Source organism: Lytechinus pictus, chromosome 10 (assembly GCF_037042905.1).
Source record: "Lytechinus pictus isolate F3 Inbred chromosome 10, Lp3.0, whole genome shotgun sequence".
In the NCBI taxonomy this organism is placed as follows: Eukaryota; Metazoa; Echinodermata; class Echinoidea; order Temnopleuroida; family Toxopneustidae; genus Lytechinus; species Lytechinus pictus.
The window spans coordinates 24,866,828-24,886,197 of record NC_087254.1 but is presented as its reverse complement, the minus strand read 5'-3'; the positions used below and the strand labels follow the sequence as shown (position 1 = coordinate 24,886,197).

Genomic DNA, 19,370 nt, shown 5'->3' with positions numbered 1-19,370 from the left:
AATGGTGATGATGATGGAGTGTATGAGTGGATGCAAGGCCATAGCTATAGGTTAAGTAACCCATCATCTAAATTTAAATTTGCATTTGAGCCCTAATTTCCTAAAATGCACGTAAAAATGCAATTTCTTATAAATTTTGTCAATGATTCATTAATACCCTATGAAAGAGGTCAGCAAATCAGAAATGAAGTTGAAAGTACTGTGTTGAAAAATCAACCACTTCCAGAAAAAAAACTATCTAAAAATCGCCACGGTCATGACGGTGGATGATTTTTTTTGGGGGGTGCCTGCATGGCAATTCTCTATTTCATTTTAAAATATACACCATATATCCCAAAATAAAATTGCCCCACAATTTTTTTTCACTTGGCATCCCATCATGGGATCATGATTCCTTAAAATTTTAGAAACTGAGCTTTGCATGCATGCAGCAGCAGTATTGGAATTGTTCGCGAATAATTACGCATGCTCCCTCCGATCCGGATCCGATCGAAGTAAGGAGACGATCGACAATCACCAGAGCGAGCTAGGCCACAGCAATGAATTAGCAAAGCCAAATAGGGTAAATATTTCTACTTATTGAGATTTATTTGTGTAAAAACTATATGTCTTATCATGCTGCAATATGAGATCCTCATACATGTGGTCAACAAAGTCAGACCAGACTTTCCCTTCCACTGTTTTCATCGTTTACGGTAGGCTATTGCGTTTCAGGCCGGGCTTAACTTTGGGTGCGCGGTTCGGTCCCATCAATATGGTTTTTGGTGTTTGGGGGCACAAGTTTGGGCGCTCATGCAGTTTCGCACCAGCCGTCTCCCAGAGAATATCCTGGGATTTTCTCCACCAGTAATTGTTCACAAATGTCATAACAAGTCTCAATTGAATTTCAAGGTCATTATGCCCAAAGCTTTTTCCAAATATTGTGATCGGAATGGCTGTAGACGTAGAGTCTAGGCCCCCTAAACTTCTAAAGCCTTTACTTTAGTAAAGGCCCTATTTCCATTTTCACTTTCAAAACTTTCGAACTAGGCCTAAATTAAAGTAAAGCCTAGTAAAAAAGGCTAGGGCCTAAGCCTAAAGCTAAGTTTCAGCTGACCAGTACTAGTAGAGGTGCACGGCCAATTCATATGGGAGACAATCTCCCATATTGGAGACTTGCTTTGCAAAAGAAACAACACCAACAAAATGAAAAGCATGATTTTTTCCATCCAAAATTTTGTCTCGCCATGCTCACTGCGGTCAGCTAGAAGTAGAAGAATAGAACTTAGAAGCCCATTTGTGTGTGGATGTTATAAAATAGGTGTATTATTTCAAGCATCGCGATTGGCCAATACGCGTCACATGACACCCAACTTTTTTTGTGCACTGCACGGCAGTGCAAAAGGTGCGCAACGAAAATTGACATTGCACGCTCAAGCAAACCAGTGCGGTAGAAGTCCAACTGTAACTTTTCAAGAATTTGTTTCTGTGTTGCTATTTTATAAAACAAATAATGCACTTGCTCTGTCGTGCGTAAAAGTAAATGCAGAGAAAGCTCGGTTTCTTCAGATGGTGCACGCTGGGCACTCGCCGCCAGCGGCTCGTGCACAGTGCGGCACCTATCTAAAGAAACCTCGCGTGCTCTGCATTTCCACTAACGCACTCGACTGCATGCATTATTTGTAATTGTATAACATGAAATTGACAACAAAAATAAAACAAAAGTAGACGGTGGATTTTTAAAGTAGACTGCAAAGCCAAAGGGGTGATTTTTCATGAGGAATCTGTTTATCACATTTTTATTTGCTGCCAGGTTAATCCCTTTGCAGCAAATGTAAACGAAGGAAATTGGTCCCAAACTGGAGACTGAGTGTCTCTGAATTATTGGATACCCAAAATTCTTTACAAAAGTCTCTGATATTGGAGATAATCTCTCTCTTGGGAGACACTCTCTCATATTGGCCGTGCGCACGTCAACTTAAGTTTAAAATCGTGTTTAACGTTAGTGAGGTGATTACTATTACCGACCGGCCTTGTACTTGTAGTTGTATTACTGAACGCGTACATGATCGTACACATCAGAAAATAATTTCATAATGCTCAAAACTTTAGAACATCCAAAGGCAAAGCCGGCTTTCCTCTTGTTCATTCACTAAGGTCTAGATAACCCAATGAGCTCCAGGACTCGTCCGTGTAATACTAGGCAGACAGGGATACTCTTCAAAATGGGGTAGAATGGGATCACAATCAATAGCACTCCAAATAAAAGGGGGAAAAGAAAATTATGCACTTAGCCACTTACCTCATACATGGATGAAGGTCTATCGTGACACAGAATCCTGACATTGAGGCACGAACTGGACCCTCAAAAAAAGGAAAAGTTAGACCTCCATGTCGCGTTCGTTCTCGGTATCGATAGGCCATTTTGTTTTCAATTTTGAAAGAAGGAGAACGAACGAGGTAGAACTTATCCTTTTTTTGAGAGTCCAGTTTGTGCCTCGATGTCAGGATTTTGTGTCACGATAGACCTTCATCCATATAATCGAGGTAAGTGCATAATTTATTTTTTCTCCTTTTATTTGGGGTGCTATCACGACCCCATTCTACCCCATTTTGGTGAGTACCCACTGCCTAATATTACACGGACGAGTCCTGTGCTCCGGCCCTGTGCTCAAAATCTGTAATGGCAAAAATGTGAGAATTGTGTTGTGATGTGAGACTGGTTGAGGTAGTTATGTTGAGCAGAGTAGGAAATAGTTTTTATTTTTAGGGGCTATCTTTTGAGGGCTATTTCTTATATTTTAAGGGAGCTACATTTTTGGGGGCAACAAACAGCTAGACCGGCACTACTAGTATGCAATAATAAAAGCAAATATTGTTCTGCTATAGAATATTGATTTTCAAGCTTTTTATTAACTCGGCGTGGACCAGGAGCCACATTTGAAGGCAAGTGGCTCCTGGTCCCTTTTATTTTTTGGATGACCAGGTGCCACGTTGGTGGAACCAGGAGCCATTTTTTAAATGAAATTTCAGTCAGTTCGGACATTTTTAAACTGTCAACTACGCATCAAAACTGCAATAACTGTATTAAGATAAAGGAGAAGAAGAGAAAGAGAATGTTTTATTTTTTTTTTTCAAATTCAAAGATGACTACTAGAGTACCTTGTAATTGTATTTTAATTTTGTCTATCATGTATGAGGCGCCGAATGTACCATTATTATATAGAACAATTATTTGTTATATAATCATTATTTATTAAATAATAACTATTATTTATATATAATTTACATTTTATTTGTAAATAACTACTATTATATAAAATATCATTTCTAATTATTTATATATAATTCCAAGTAATACTTCATTATTTGTAAATAATAATAGTTCGACATTCCATTATTTATAAATAATGATTATTTGTTTTTCATTATTTATAAATAATGATTATTTGTTTTTCATTATTTATAAATAATGATTATTTGTTTTTCATTATTTATAAATAATGATTATTTGTTTTTCATTATTTATAAATAATGATTATTTGTTTTTCATTATTTATAAATAATGATTATTTGTTTTTCATTATTTATAAATAATGATTATTTGTTTTTCATTATTTACAAATAATGATTATTTGTTTTTCATTATTTATAAATAATTTGTTGAGTTTTCCATTATTTATAAATAATGATTATTTGTTAAATAATGAAAACGTCTACTTCATTATTTATAAATAATTTTTTCGAGTGCACCATTATTCTCATTATTTATAAATAATCATTATTTAATGTTCGAGTTTTCCATTATTTATAAATAAAGATTATTTGTTAAATAATGAAATATCTACTTCATTATTTATAAATAATAATTTTGTTTCAATATCCCATTATTTATAAATAATCATTATTTATAAACAATTTTTACAGTTTGCCATTATATACAAATAATCATTATTTATATACAAATAACCATTATTTATTAAATAATGCCATTATTTATTAAATAATGCCATTATTTATTAAATAATGGAAAACTCGCTATAACATGCAAATGTGGGACCGCCCATGATATGAATATTCATGATGCGATTTCCTTTTTCGTGATTTTTCTTCACAAATTTTTGTCCATTTCCTCTTCATAATGACATTTCTTGAAGCAATTTTCTAGGGATATGGTCTGATTGTAATATTCTTCATTTTCTATATAACTTCGTCTTCGTAGAAATATCAAAAAGTGTAATTTTATACGATTTTTCCTACAGTTCACAATCCCCATAGGCGCGCGTGTACGGTAGGGACAACCGGTGAATCGACGGAGTGCTCTTCATCGAAATACTACGTTGGTTGGTCCCCGGAAGTGGCGGGCGGAATTTAGCCCGAATCCTCGATGGAAGTCGATCAAGTGCATATGAGCTGAGAGAGTGAAATATCAGTGTACTTGTACAGGCCCTTCTACTTTTTATAAATATTTCTTGTTGCTTTTTTTGTTAAGTTAATTTTTCCTGGTGTAGAGATAAGTTTCAGTTCTAATAATGCACTTCAAATACATTTTGGAGTGTCTGTTTGAGGCGTTTGGGGCGATTTCACCCTGGCCCCAAAATGCTTGCAACGACAATACGGGGGCATGATGACCCCTAAATTTTTAAAAACTTATTTTTCTATTGAAAATTATCACAAAATTCACCAAAAGTGTGCACGAAAGCCTTCGTATTTCACTTTTAAAACTCCGAAAAGTGCCCAAATGACAAGCTTGGTCGCTTCGCTGTGTCGCTTTCAACTTGAGAACGTTTACGCGTCTGCTCCCCCCCCCCCCCTCCTCCGAAAGAAATTCTGTATACGGCCATGCTCTAAAGAGCCTGGCACATTGATTTATGTATACTTTCATTTTCATTATTTTTATCTCATTATCAACATGGCCTTACGCAGAATTTTTTCCAGGGGGGCCGGGGCCGGAGCATGACGCGCGTAAACTTTCTCAAAAAAATCTTGAAAGCGAGACAGCCACGGGACCAAGCCCAAATGACAAGCTTTGTCGCTTCGCTGTCTCGCTTTCAACTTGAGAACGTTTACACGCGTCTGCCCCCACCCCCCGAAAGAAATTCTGTGAACAGCCATGCTCAAAAGAGCATATGGCACATTGATTTATATGTACTTTTCATTTTCATTATTTTTATCACATTATCATCATGGCCTTACACAGAATTTTTACCGGGGGGGGGGGGGGCAGCTAGGACGCGCGTAAAGTTTCTCAAAAAAATCTTGAAAGCGAGACAGCGACGCGACCAAGCTCAAATGACAAGCTTGGTCGCTTCGCTTTCTCAAGATTTTTATGAGAAAGTTTACGCGCGTCCTGCTCCCCCCACCCCCCCCCCCCCCCCCGGAAAAAATTCTGCGTAAGGCCATGATGATAATGAGATAAAAATAATGAAAATGAAGTATACATAAATCAATGTGCCAGGCTCTTTAGAGCATGGCCGTATACAGAATTTCTTTCGGAGGAGGGGGGGGGGAAGCAGACGCGTAAACGTTCTCAAGTTGAAAGCGACACAGCGAAGCGACCAAGCTTGTCATTTGGGCACTTTTTGGAGTTATAAAAGTGAAATACGAAGGCTTTCGTGCACACTTTTGGTGAATTTTGTGATAATTTTCAATAGAAAAATAAGTTTTTAAAAAATTAGGGGTCATCATGCCCCCGTATTGTCGTTGCGAGCATTTTGGGGCCAGGGTGAAATCGCCCCAAACGCCTCAAACAGACACTCCAAAATGTATTTGAAGTGCATTATTAGAACTGAAACTTATTTCTACACCAGGAAAAATTAACTTAACAAAAAAAGCAACAAGAAATATTTATAAAAAGTAGAAGGGCCTGTACAAGTACACTGATATTTCACTCTCTCAGCTCATATGCACTTGATCGACTTCCATCGAGGATTCGGGCTAAATTCCGCCCGCCACTTCCGGGGACCAACCAACGTAGTATTTCGATGAAGAGCACTCCGTCGATTCACCGGTTGTCCCTACCGTACACGCGCGCCTATGGGGATTGTGAACTGTAGGAAAAATCGTATAAAATTACACTTTTTGATATTTCTACGAAGACGAAGTTATATAGAAAATGAAGAATATTACAATCAGACCATATCCCTAGAAAATTGCTTCAAGAAATGTCATTATGAAGAGGAAATGGACAAAAATTTGTGAAGAAAAATCACGAAAAAGGAAATCGCATCATGAATATTCATATCATGGGCGGTCCCACATTTGCATGTTATAGCGAGTTTTCCATTATTTAATAAATAATGGCATTATTTAATAAATAATGGCATTATTTAATAAATAATGGTTATTTGTATATAAATAATGATTATTTGTATATAATGGCAAACTGTAAAAATTGTTTATAAATAATGATTATTTATAAATAATGGGATATTGAAACAAAATTATTATTTATAAATAATGAAGTAGATATTTCATTATTTAACAAATAATCTTTATTTATAAATAATGGAAAACTCGAACATTAAATAATGATTATTTATAAATAATGAGAATAATGGTGCACTCGAAAAAATTATTTATAAATAATGAAGTAGACGTTTTCATTATTTAACAAATAATCATTATTTATAGATAATGGAAAACTCAACAAATTATTTATAAATAATTAAAAACAAATAATCATTATTTATAAATAATGAAAAACAAATAATCATTATTTGTAAATAATGAAAAACAAATAATCATTATTTATAAATAATGAAAAACAAATAATCATTATTTATAAATAATGAAAAACAAATAATCATTATTTATAAATAATGAAAAACAAATAATCATTATTTATAAATAATGAAAAACAAATAATCATTATTTATAAATAATGAAAAACAAATAATCATTATTTATAAATAATGGAATGTCGAACTATTATTATTTACAAATAATGAAGTATTACTTGGAATTATATATAAATAATTAGAAATGATATTTTATATAATAGTAGTTATTTACAAATAAAATGTAAATTATATATAAATAATAGTTATTATTTAATAAATAATGATTATATAACAAATAATTGTTCTATATAATATTGGTACATTCGGCGCCTCATAATCATGACCAAAATAAAAAAATAAATATAGAAAAGGAAAGAAAGAAAAAGAGAACAAAAGAAAGAGAAAGAAAGAAAAAGAGATAAAAGTGATGATGAAAGAAATGAAAAGGAAAAAGGTAGAAAGACAGAAAGAAACAAAGAAAGAAAGGAAGGAAGTAAAATGAAAGTATAAAATAGAAAGGATGGATGGAAGAAGGGATGAAAGGGGGAAATAAATGAGAGTGAAGGAAATAAAAAGGAAGATGAATGAAAGTTAATGGGAAAAAGAGTCTTAAGCAAAAAATAAAGAAAAAAATTAAATGAGGAACAGGCAAAGAAAGAAAAGAAAAAGGAAAGGAGGGAAAGAAATCCAAGTAAAGCAAGAAAATAAAAAAAATAAAAAAAATGAAAAAAGGAGGGGAAATTGAAAGAAATAAAGGAGGTATGGAAGGAGGAAAGGGTTAAAAGAAATAATGGAAAGAAGAACTAGGGGAAGGGAAAGAATTGATGAAAGGAAGGAGAAACAGACAAGGAAGAAAACTGAACAAATGGGAAAAGAAGAAAAGGAAAATGGAAAGAATGAAAGTGAAAGGAAGAATGAAAGAAATTAGGAAAGAATAGAGGATCCAACTGAGGAAAGAAAAAAGGAAAGAAATATTGATGAAAGGGTGAAGTTAGGAAGAGAGAAAATAAAGATAGAAAAGGATTGATGGAAGAATTGATAGAAAGAAGGAAGATGGAAGGAAAGAAAGAGGAAAAAAAAATTCATGTTTCATTTTGGCTCAAACTGATACCTAGATCTACTGTAGTTACGTATGAAACCAGCTTAATCAGCACACAGCCCCCCACACACAAATGCATACATGTATATGGGACTGTAATGTACTCCGAAATGTCAGGACAGTCAATGCTCCCCAAAACCTAAGGCTATTTCAGGGACTCAGTTTTATAATTATGAGGGGAGCAATAAAAAGCTCTCCTAGAACTTTTAAGGAGAGCGGTAGAGGAGCACTGCAAAAAGCTCTTTGTCCAATTAACAAAACAGATGGAGGAAATATACATGTATGTACTAAGTTACAATCAACAACCAAAGGAAGGAAACAATCGAATATGCAATATTTATAATTGTTTTACAATGTATTGTAATTAGATTGTAAAACCTGTTTGAGTGAGGTTTTGACTTTGGCTAGAAGTTAAGTCACTGACAATTTTTTTTTTCGGGGGCTCCATTTTATTTTTTTGGGTCAAATTTTGGGGCTAATTTTGCATTTTGGGGGCTCTTTTTAAATGCAACTTTTTTGTATTTTCAGGAATACCTGTTCACTTATTAATGAATTATTACTTTTTGTTATTAAAATATTGTATGATTTTTAAAGTTATTTTTTCATGCTTAGAATCTTGGATGTGGGTGTGTGTGGGTGTGTGGCACTGTGCGTGTGTGTGTGACTGTGAGTTGGACTTGGATATAAATGAATTCAATATCTAATTTCTACTCCGTCTATTCCAGTACAATACCCTGTACTCAGCCATGTACATGTAATAAAGGCCCACATACCCTAAGTCCCTAACTTTTCCTGAAGTTCTTTGAAAACGCAGATCTCCACGAAAATTGCATTTCTCTATGGGGGAGTCTAAATTCGGTGAGAATGTATTCATTAAGAACTTAAGTATACATGACAATGAAGAAATCATCAAACTTTATTGGCAGTTTTGAATAATATACATGAAATGTAAACTCTGTCTGAAACAGAAAATCACCATCATTGAGGCCTTTACTGAGCGAATTGTCCCCCAGAGCTCTGGCAGAGAGACAGAGCTCCGACTGGCTACATGCGCCAATGTGTTCGTGCGTGAGCCTGCCGCCGGCGTTGTAAAATAGATGGAGCTTTGTTTGATGATTTATTTTCTGATATTTACCTCATCCCCTAGAAAAAGAAAATAAATGATTTTTTAGTTATAATTAATAAATAAGGTAACTTATTTTGGATGTTAATAGGCCGTTTTGCAAAGCCGAATGACAACTCACCAATGCTAGGTTACTAGACTCAGAATTGTGATATCTGTAGGGGAAACATGTGCATTAGAAATTGCACATGGTGCGTGGTAGTCATAATGGACCCCTGTTTCCCGACGCGACCGTTGCGTTGATTTTTTTTCTCCATACCTGGTACCATGTGTATGGAAATACGTGGTACAGAAAAAAAGACGCAACTTCGGAATTCGAAACTGCGCTCCTCGCTATTTTCAAGGCTTATTCATGATTTTGAGTGTGGATATTGGATGATTTTTAAATGGTAAGCGGAGCTCGAACATATGGCGTTAGTGGGCCGTTGAGTTGTTATCACTCGGCAATGATTTTGGGTGATTTCGAGGGCGACTTTAGGCATTTCCGCGCAGCTCAGCGATCGCGAGGCGCGCTATTAATCGCGCTACCTAAAATGGATTAAGGCGCGCATGTAGCGCGCGATCGCTCTCGCGCGCCTTAAAATCGAGTCCCTGCTATTTCTCCATTTCAAGAGCTATTTTTACAGGTAACAAGCAATTATGTATTGAAAGCAAATATCATTATTCTGCCATATCTTAAATATTGTTTTTGACAGATCTTAGGGCAACTCTAGAAAGAATTAATTTGGGGCGACCATTCTTTCTAGATTCACTCCAAAATTGAGTAAACAAAAAATTTTCCTTAACATCTAATAGTAGTAACTTACTGTGGTAAGAGAAGAATGGTAAGAAATTAATCATTGGTACCGTTAATTATTCTTGGCGATGCTATACATATCGCCTTATTCTGAAAGTTGGATACCAAATATGTGCAGCCTTTGTTTTTCAGGACAACATAGAGATGTTAAATACATGACAAATGTGCCTTCAATTTATTGATGACTACCTTGCTTTCTCAGTTTTCATACACAGATATGACTTAGAGTGTGATCCACCCAACACACTATAGCCATGGCTTCATTAGGGCGTCATATGATCCTGACTTGCCTCAAGATTAGAACCATTTCTTCTCCAAGAAACCTCCCACTACAGTGTGTGCAAAGACATTTTCCCACATTCTTTCAGCTAACCGAGGTAAGACTATTCAGCCATAATGTTTCTAGAACAAAAAGGTCATACCCAAACTTTTATTTAGGGAAAATATTAACAATGTATAAACAAATATTTTGTAATACAAAAGGGAAACAAAAAGCTCATTTAGAACAATAAACACTTAAGGAAGTAAGTTTTTACTTGTATTTTGAAAGCATCATTCATGTATTTGTTTGAAAATGCTTCAAAAATATGCTTACAAATCCCACATTGCATAAAGCAGCATCTATTAAGACCACAGTTTCCTAAATATGTTGACAAAACAGTTTCTGATTGAAACATGTTCTTATGTGTTAACTTCTAAATCAGTTTATTTTTTGTAACTGCAGGCTACACAATCATTTCACAGCTGTGCTAGATGCCTTAAAAATTCAGACATCCCGCAAGGATCAGGCATCTCTAGAGTCGAGAGAAATACCATGGTCCTCTCTAAGACCCTCTTTGAGGAAGCCTCGCAGGATTCACCAAACAAAGGTGCCTTCAAGGATGTCGTCACCACCTTCACAGAGTTGGACAAGAGACGAAGAGGCCACATTCAGTTCATTGAGACGGCACTGAGATACATGAAGGCCTTCGGTGTGGAGAAGGACGTTGATGCCTACAACAAGTTGCTTGATGTCTTTCCCAAAGGAAAGTATGTTGCTAAGAATGCATATCAGTCCATGTTTAATCACTACCCGGAGCAACAGGTGTGTGGTATCAAGGTTCTACAGCAAATGGAAGACAATGGTGAGTCTTAAACCATCCAAAGAGGACAATAGAAAGTTATTTTAAAATTTCCACTATAACCTCTTTATATTTTTTAATAAAGCTTTTCAAGGATCTAATTATGTCAAGGATATCAAAACATGTTATGATATTGCTGTGTAATGTATTCCTCTCAAAGTGACTGCTTCTGTATCTAGAACAGATCTTTACTCATAAAACTTCATGTAAACTCTAAATGAAGAATGTATGATTGCAGAGTAATCTTGGAATGAACTGTTTAATGAAAAGGCTGATTTAGAAACTACAGTTTAGACTTTCAAATGCAGGGTTTTTTGTGCTTGTGTTATGTCCTTTGGAGATTTGGCATCACAGCTTATTGTGGGGACTTTTATAATCAAACCCAAATTAAAGTTGGTTTATAATTTTTTGTCAATGTTCACATGTAAACCTAATATATTCATCATTACTAATTTTCATATCTTTCTGATGGAAGGGGTCTTACCAAACAACGATACCAAGGAAATCCTTATCAGTGTTTTTGGTCGGAAGGCCCATCCCATCAAGAAGTACCAGCGCCTGATGTATTGGTTCCCTAAGTTCAGGAACATCAATCCTTTCCCGCTCCCCCAGGAGATGCCATCAGACCCCATTAAACTCAGTGAGATTGGACTGAAGAGGATATCAGAATATGAAGCAGAATTCACGGTCTATAGTGTGAGTAGTATATCCTTTCCTCCCACAGGGACATTCACGGAAGGTGTCAGTATGCAAGTGAGGAGACTGATGACATCATCCACTCACTATTTCTTTTGTATTTTATTATGTGAAATATGAAATATTATAATTTTCCTCATTGTCAAGTGAAAGAACGATTAATTCCTCCCTGAACTTGTTGAATAAGCATTGTTTAATACTATATGGTTCAGTCAAGTTGGTCGTTATAGTCAAATCTGTAAAAAATGAAATATTGTATAATTCAAGCAATAAAAACAAAAGAAATAGTAAGTGAGGGACATCATTGACTGCCTCATTTGCATGTCACTGAGTTGTGCATATCACTGTTTTGTTTAAAATAAGCAAAAGTTTAAAATGTCATAACTTTCTTATTTTACATCCAATTTTGATGAAATTTTCAGCATTGTGCTAGTTTGATTTTTCTCTAATTATTCAAATCAACATTTTTCTGGGGTGGACTTGACCTTTAAGTCTGGATAACTTTGGGCCATGTACTAAGACGCATCTCTTTCTGCAAGGGGCCCATATAATGCAAAAGCAGAATTGGTGCAATTCTCTCATCATGTATGAATACTGAAAATTGTCGCTGAGCTATCTCACATCATGGTATTAAGACAGGACTTAAAGCTGTTTGTAAAAGTGTTTTTTTGTATTTTGCTTATATTGTATGAATGCATTACTTTATATTGCATTTTTTAAACATTTTTTAATATTAGAACATTAGGAAATGAAGGGTAATGGGGTGATTCCATACGTGTCGTACGGGACATTTAGAGAACATTTGACAGTTTTTTGACAAGAAAAACTAAAAATATTCCAGTAACTAAAGGTGATCATCAAGTACTACCAGAGTGTTAGAAAAACCAAAACTTAACACGACTTGAATTCACATCCTATATAATACAGATTTAAAATAGTAATGTGTCGTACGGACGCAGAAAAAGTGGCTTTTTCGAAACCTCAAGTTTGTACTCTAAAGTCTGTGAGTTGGACAGATAATTTTCATAGAAACTGAACTCAAATTGATATTCAATTACCTAAGAACAAACACATCTATGAAAGAAAGCAAAATAAACATCCATGAATAAATAAAGCAAATTACAATTTTCGAGAACATTGTGGCGTACGGGACACTCAAAATGTGTCGTACGGGACATCTCTAAATTGAAGCCAAACTTTCTTACTTTATGTCTCTTTGACTTCTTCAATCACTTTATTTGGCTGATGATAATGATAATCCTATCAAACTAAAGACATTCATTATGTTAGAAACCGCTATTAGTTGAATATTTCTGTCAATATATCATAAACAAAATAATGTGTCGTACGGGATACTTGTGTGTCGTACATGACACTTCTGTGTCGTACGGGACGCTTGTGTGTCGTACGGGACACTCGTGTATTGTCAGGCATTTGCGTGTTGTACTGGGCAGTCTGAATAAAACAATGAACTTTTTATCAATCAGAAGGGGAGCATTGCCCCTAAATTTTTCCCTTTTAATGAAAAGTCTTTTAATAAGTAGTCATTCAGGACAATATAATTAAGTAACCTCAATATATACAATCGGGAGCAATATGTTATTATTTTTTTTCATGATGGGAAATGTACAAGGGTTCACAGCATTTTTACGAGCTGAAAAACTTGAGGTGTTGTGTGAAGTTATATTTTAGTTAATTAACTGATGATTTCCAATACACTATTTAAACAATGAATTAATGAAACTGTTTGTGTAAATTATGGGGCTAAATGTTATAACTTTTCATATAAAATGTATCTATATACATGATATATGTCACAACTCTCATTTTAATTCCACAAAATATTTTTTTTCTAGAGAAATGCGGTTCTACTTTTTCAAACCTTTCTGTATTTCATGAAACCATATAGTTTGTCTTATTTCCAGATTTTTTTTTTAACAACATGGTTCGTCTTATTTTCCAGATTTTTTTTTACAACTTGAAAAAAGTAAGGAGTTTCAATATAAAAAAATTAGTGATCATCAAGGGAAGTCCAAATAGTTGTTTGATATGTAATTTTTTTTTTTTTACATCTTATAATAATTCCACATTAGCATGCAAGAGGAAGTCATCTTCCAGGCTAGGGTGAATCAAGTATAAAGGTTTTCTTTTCATGCTCAGTGACAAAGAAATTAACCTGCTCTGACCAGTGAAAAATCACCAGTTTAGCTGAAGGGATTCACAAAAGAATACACCTACATGAAATCAATTAGAATAGTTAGAATCACCTATTTCATGTTCTATGGAGATAAAAAAGTATTTTTTCAGTTCACTTTATGTCAAATCAATTACTTGAATTAAACTAGGCCTACTATTTGTAGTTTCTGAATCCAAATCCTGCAATTAAATGCATTATATATTGTGTGTTGTACGGGACATGTCCCGTACGACACACACTGTGTCGTACGGGACAACTTTTAATAGGACAATTATTGAAAAATGAAGGGCAGTGATTAGATCCTTATGGGACAAATCGATCACCCATGGGTCAAAGAAAGAGAAACTGATATTGTGAAATTGCATCATCAAAAATACATTTGTAGGAAAAACTTTTGCATTTTCATGTGTCGTACGGGACATTGCCAAAAATAGGTTCGGAAAAATCAGGGCTGCCCCTATTATGGATCATGAAAATGTTGTAGATATTATTTGGAACCATCAATGATACATTATTCCATTGACCTGCAATATTTTCAATCTTCTCGTGCTTTGCCAATAATTGTTTCAGGCAGTCTTTGTACTTGACTATTTAATTAGCAAAATTATTGAAAATTTAAAATTCTATTGTTTCCCCCCAAAAAAACTATATCTGACTTCACTTTTGGTTAAAACTCATAATTTTCATAAAATTTAGGTATCATTGTAAAATATCACACTACTTATGACTTATTGAAAGCATGTTGAAATTTATGATATTTTTGAAGTTCTAGTGTGGAATCGCCCAATGATGGAAATTTAGAAATATTTGTCACTCAACAATTATGTAGCATTTTTTTTGGTTAATGATGAACATCTCTTGTCCAATCATCAGAAAGATGCTTTGAAATAGTCTTTGAAAATCTAATTATTGTTTATTTATTAATTGTGTAGTTTGATAGGTCTAGTGAGACATCAGTAATATGCCAGGGCGAGGATTACTCTGATCTCCAAGGCCAGGACTACATCGCTAGTGTGCAGAGTCCAGACCAGAAAGAGGACCTGGCCCAGCACCAAATCTTCAGACCTCTCTATGTAGAAGGACCTTACACACTATGGCTCAAAACAACCAGACAGCCGTACTATGTGTTAAGAACAGACCCAATGGAGTTACAGGATCCCATCATGTATGACAGAGGTATGAACCAAGTTAATTGTAATCTTAATTCATGCCTGTCATTTCCATTAGTATGTCATCAACTTTTTTGCAGGTCCAACCCCCATCTGTCTCCATTCTTACCCTTATTCATGAACTGCTAAAAAAAACTTTGATACTTTATGAGCATTACAATTCAAGTTTTCATATGAACAAGAAAACAGGCAGAAAATAATGTCAGAAAGGTGCTACAAATAAGGGGTTGGAGATGCATATTTTATGGACTTGTCCCGCTTTATACTTCATGCACCAAGAATCTCTGTGGTCAGTGTTTGTCTATATCTACATGAATATTCACACTTATATTACTATTATAATCAATAAATGTGGTAATGAAAGAAAAATTATAATGTTGCTAATTTGAAGAATGAAAGCTGGTTTAATAGGGCTTCAAATAATTAATGGTCCTAAATGAGAAAGATAATGAGATTATGAGGTTCAATGAAATGAGATATTTAATGAATGCAAGCATACTGTGAGGATCTATTCCGCCGAGGAAGTCTCAGGTGACACGACCTCTGCAAGAAATGCTCCTGGCTTTATTTCGTCTAAGGTTTGAGTTAGGGTTGCAATAAGGTTTATGTTAGGTTAAGGGCTAGGTGTAGGATAGGGTATAGCGAAAAAATCCATGTTTGAAGTTGATCATTTCATTAGTAGGAGGATTTTACAGTGGATCAATTGTTGCCGGAGCAAATGTTAGGGAACCAAGTCAAATACCATGTCTACTCTATGTTGTCTGTATAATTACATTTAAAGTTGAGGCCAGAAGTTTACATACACCCAGGAAATTCAAAGAAAAGTTGACACTTGCCAAACATTATAAAATATTTGTGCTATCATGACAAATTTTATATCATGTCATGTGCCTTCATCACATTGCTTTGTCATCAGGAGCTAAAAAATATTTAGGTGTCATTTTTTCCCCCAAAATCTTCATATTTTAGACAAATTAAAAATAAAAATTTTACAGAAACATTTTGTATTTGTGCTAGTTACTTCTCAACACAAACATTTCAGATTTTACTTTTTTGTTCAGTGGTGACATATCATTATAGAAAATGTAATATAAATCATAGATTAGACATTTATATATCTTTTATGAAACGATGTTTGAAAATATAATAACAAACAATAGAATACATATGGCACAAATATTACTTTTTTTTCTTCAAAGAAAATTCCACCTGAAATATACTTTAATCCCTAAGGCATCCAAATGATGTGAAAGAGATTAATATGATCTTTCATTTGATACCAAATTCGTCATGGTAGTATTCATATTTCTGAAGATAAAAGTTTTACGATGCTTGGCAAGTGAACAAATTTCACTGAATTCCATGATGGGTGTATGTAAACTTATGGCCTCAAGTGTATGTAGCTAAAATAAAGAGCACACACTTTTCGTATAAAGCATGCAGAGAAGATTTCAGATATCCTTTCTTTGGCTTCCTTACCTTCAGGTCAACTTCCCCCAGCCCCTCGAGAAGGCAATGTCTACGCCATGTGCATGACCAGCGATGGAAACCGAGCAGTGTTGAGTGAATGGATCAATAGACTACAAGATGAAAATCCTCACTTAGCGAGGCTCACAGTCATTTTTAACCTGTTTGACAAGAAAGGTGATGGCCAGGACACCCAGATTCATCATATAGGAGAGGGAAACAAGATGCTTGGAAGTTGATGTTAATTGAACTGAGATAAACTTAATTGGATAGAGTATTTATAACCCCCACTCTATCAGGTGTGTAGGAGTTTTTAACCTATTCTACAAGACATGCAATGGCTAGGACACCCCCATTTATCATAGAGGAGAGAATCTTTAAGATACTATGATGATGGTGGTAATAGAAATGTGAGCACCCAGATCTAGTCAGGCTCACAGTGATCTTTAATCTGTTTGACAAGGAATACAATGGCAATGACCCAAATGATTCATCATAATACAGATGGAATTTAGACACAAGGGAGTCTAGAAAATACTATATTAAGAAACTGATTTATATAAAGAATTAAAATTCCTCACCCAGTGTTTAACTTTCTTCATCATATAAGGGAGGGAACTAAGATGCTATGAAGTTGATAGGAAAATGGTTATGTATGGAAATTAATAGGGAATATAGAACCCTCACCTATTGGAGCTAACAGTCATCTTTAACCTCTTTCAGCTCACAAAGAATGTTTTGTTCTTAATGATTAATGTGCAAGATGCTCGGTAAAGGGAAGCAGGTTGAATTTATCATTGTTGCACCCTTTTGAAACTAGGAGAGAGTAACATGTCATTTATCATTAAGCTGATTTGCATCCTCAACACAGACATAGAATCTGTTGGTTGTGTGTAAATGGGGAAGTTGCCATAGTAAAACCATGCTTCTCATTCTTGTTTTAAATTTTGATTGTCCTTGGCAAGATCTGTGTCAGTGGAGATATCAAACACACAGCTTATGCCATGAAGCAATGGCCAAGGACCCTTTTTCTCTAGATGTCACACATCCATGTTGTAGTGACAAAAGCAGTTGGTAATGAAAGTTGTTATATGTGGCATGACTCTCGATACCCTATTAATACTCCCCTACATCAGAGAATGCTTTGTCTGTCATCAAACCTTTAAGGATATATTGGAGGATTTCAAAAATATTCAATTTAATAACACTTGTATATGAAATGGCTGTCAGATATCACAAATGACATGAATGGATAATGTGTTACCAAGTCAAGGTCAAAGGTCAATTGAGGTCAATGAACTTTTAATTTATATTTTTTTAAATCCAATTTTTGACCAAATGGCCATCTTCTAATTTTGGAATAGCCTTAGAACTCTCATTCTGACTGCATTTGGGCTAATTCCAACTTTAATGTGACTATGGTACAGTTTTTATAATGGAGCTAGCACATAAAGAAAAAAATAACAGCTTTCCATTACAGGTTATATTCTGGTTCTCAAAATTTTAGATATGTGAATAATGATACTGGTTTTGACCATCTACTTTGTCAGGAGGTACTTGATAAGAAAAAAGCTGGTTAATGTTTGCCATTGAAAGGGCTTAGAGTTGGTTTACTTCTTAAAGGAGATCCAAACCATGAGCCTTGTGAAGCACCACCTAAAGTCCTCAACTACTCAAACCTGGCCAGGTTGCTAACCCATAATGCAACATTCTGAACGGCTTATTTTTATATAGACCCATTTACTGTATAAGCTAGTTTTGTGGGGGCTTATTTTCGTGAATTGCCGATAGACCGCAAAATTAACAACGCGCAAAATTATTGACACATTCAGTAATCAGTGCCAGTGTCCCCAACAGCAAAGCTTTGCTATTGTAAACATCCTGTGTGGTAAAAAATTGAGAGATGCACCTATATATATATACAAAAAATAATGTTGAGAAAGTACAGTTAGTAATTCCAAAAGTTAGCTAGAATTTCACTTTATATTTCTCGAACAAAATCAGAGCCTAAATTATTTCTTATCCCTATTTTTATCAATATTCAGTCTTTCACTGTAATATTACAATGTATTTTCCATGAAATGATTTGATTTTGTTGTCATCTGATTTACTCTATACACAGGTACATTGCCAGCTATTTGCATACTCATTCATAAGTCACATGACCAGAGGTGTTAGAGGTGTAAGATTTTGTTCACCATTTTTGCACTTAAAACACATCTTCCAAAGATTGCTTTTTACAGATCAAACTGTGACAGGATTAATTTTTAGATCTAAAGGTACAAAAAAGGTGAAATTTAAGCCACTTTTCTAATACTTTTTAACTTTTTTTACAGGGACATATTTATGTACAAAAGACAGGTCAGCATGGGGACTTTAAGGAGCATATTTTTGTGGATGTTTTGCACCATTTTGCTTTTTCTGAAATTCTGTGGAAGTGTTGGGTACTTCTATTGATCGAGAATTCAACAACCCGCGAAAAAGTCAGGACCCCTGCGATTCGAAAATAATTTCTGTACGCGAGTGTTAGTCAGTTCACTCCCTCTCTGAAAATTGTTATTACTGGTATAGTTGCCAAACCAAAGCCATATTGCAAGTGGATGTCAAAAGTGGAGATCAAGTTTTCAAATATCCGTCATACCTACCCATGCCCATGCATGTTCACTGTTGAATTTACTCATTTAGAGTTTAAAAGAATAAAAGATATTTCTCATATTATATGTCAATCATTGATATTATGTTTGTGATATATGATTACATTTTTGAATATATCAAACTTGTTGAATTTTTTTGTTGGGTTTTACTTTCACTTTCTTTATAATAATATATTACATGCATGTCAAAGTCAAATGCATTTTGTTGTCTTGAAATTTTTGTGCATTTTCTTCAGAATGTCAATTGTACAAGAATAACACTGAAATATTTCTTGTTTTCAACATGA

At 34.5% G+C, this 19,370-nt stretch overlaps 1 protein-coding gene across 2 annotated transcripts; it reads left to right on the top strand.

Moving 5' to 3' along the window:
* Positions 1-437: 437 nt before the first annotated feature.
* LOC129269350 (evolutionarily conserved signaling intermediate in Toll pathway, mitochondrial-like) lies at positions 438-19,279 on the top strand. 2 transcript variants are annotated; one of them, XM_054906843.2, is made up of 6 exons: positions 438-562; positions 9,995-10,156; positions 10,504-10,903; positions 11,376-11,596; positions 14,726-14,969; positions 16,448-19,279. In XM_054906843.2, the coding sequence occupies exons 2-6, from the start codon at positions 10,034-10,036 to the stop codon at positions 16,666-16,668; spliced, it is 1,209 nt and encodes a 402-aa protein (XP_054762818.2). In that variant the 5' UTR covers positions 438-562; positions 9,995-10,033; the 3' UTR covers positions 16,669-19,279. The 2 variants fall into 2 exon arrangements, with proteins under 2 accessions (XP_054762818.2, XP_063961726.1); XM_064105656.1 differs by having other exon boundaries at positions 462-562; positions 9,982-10,156.
* The last annotated feature ends 91 nt before the right edge of the window (positions 19,280-19,370 follow it).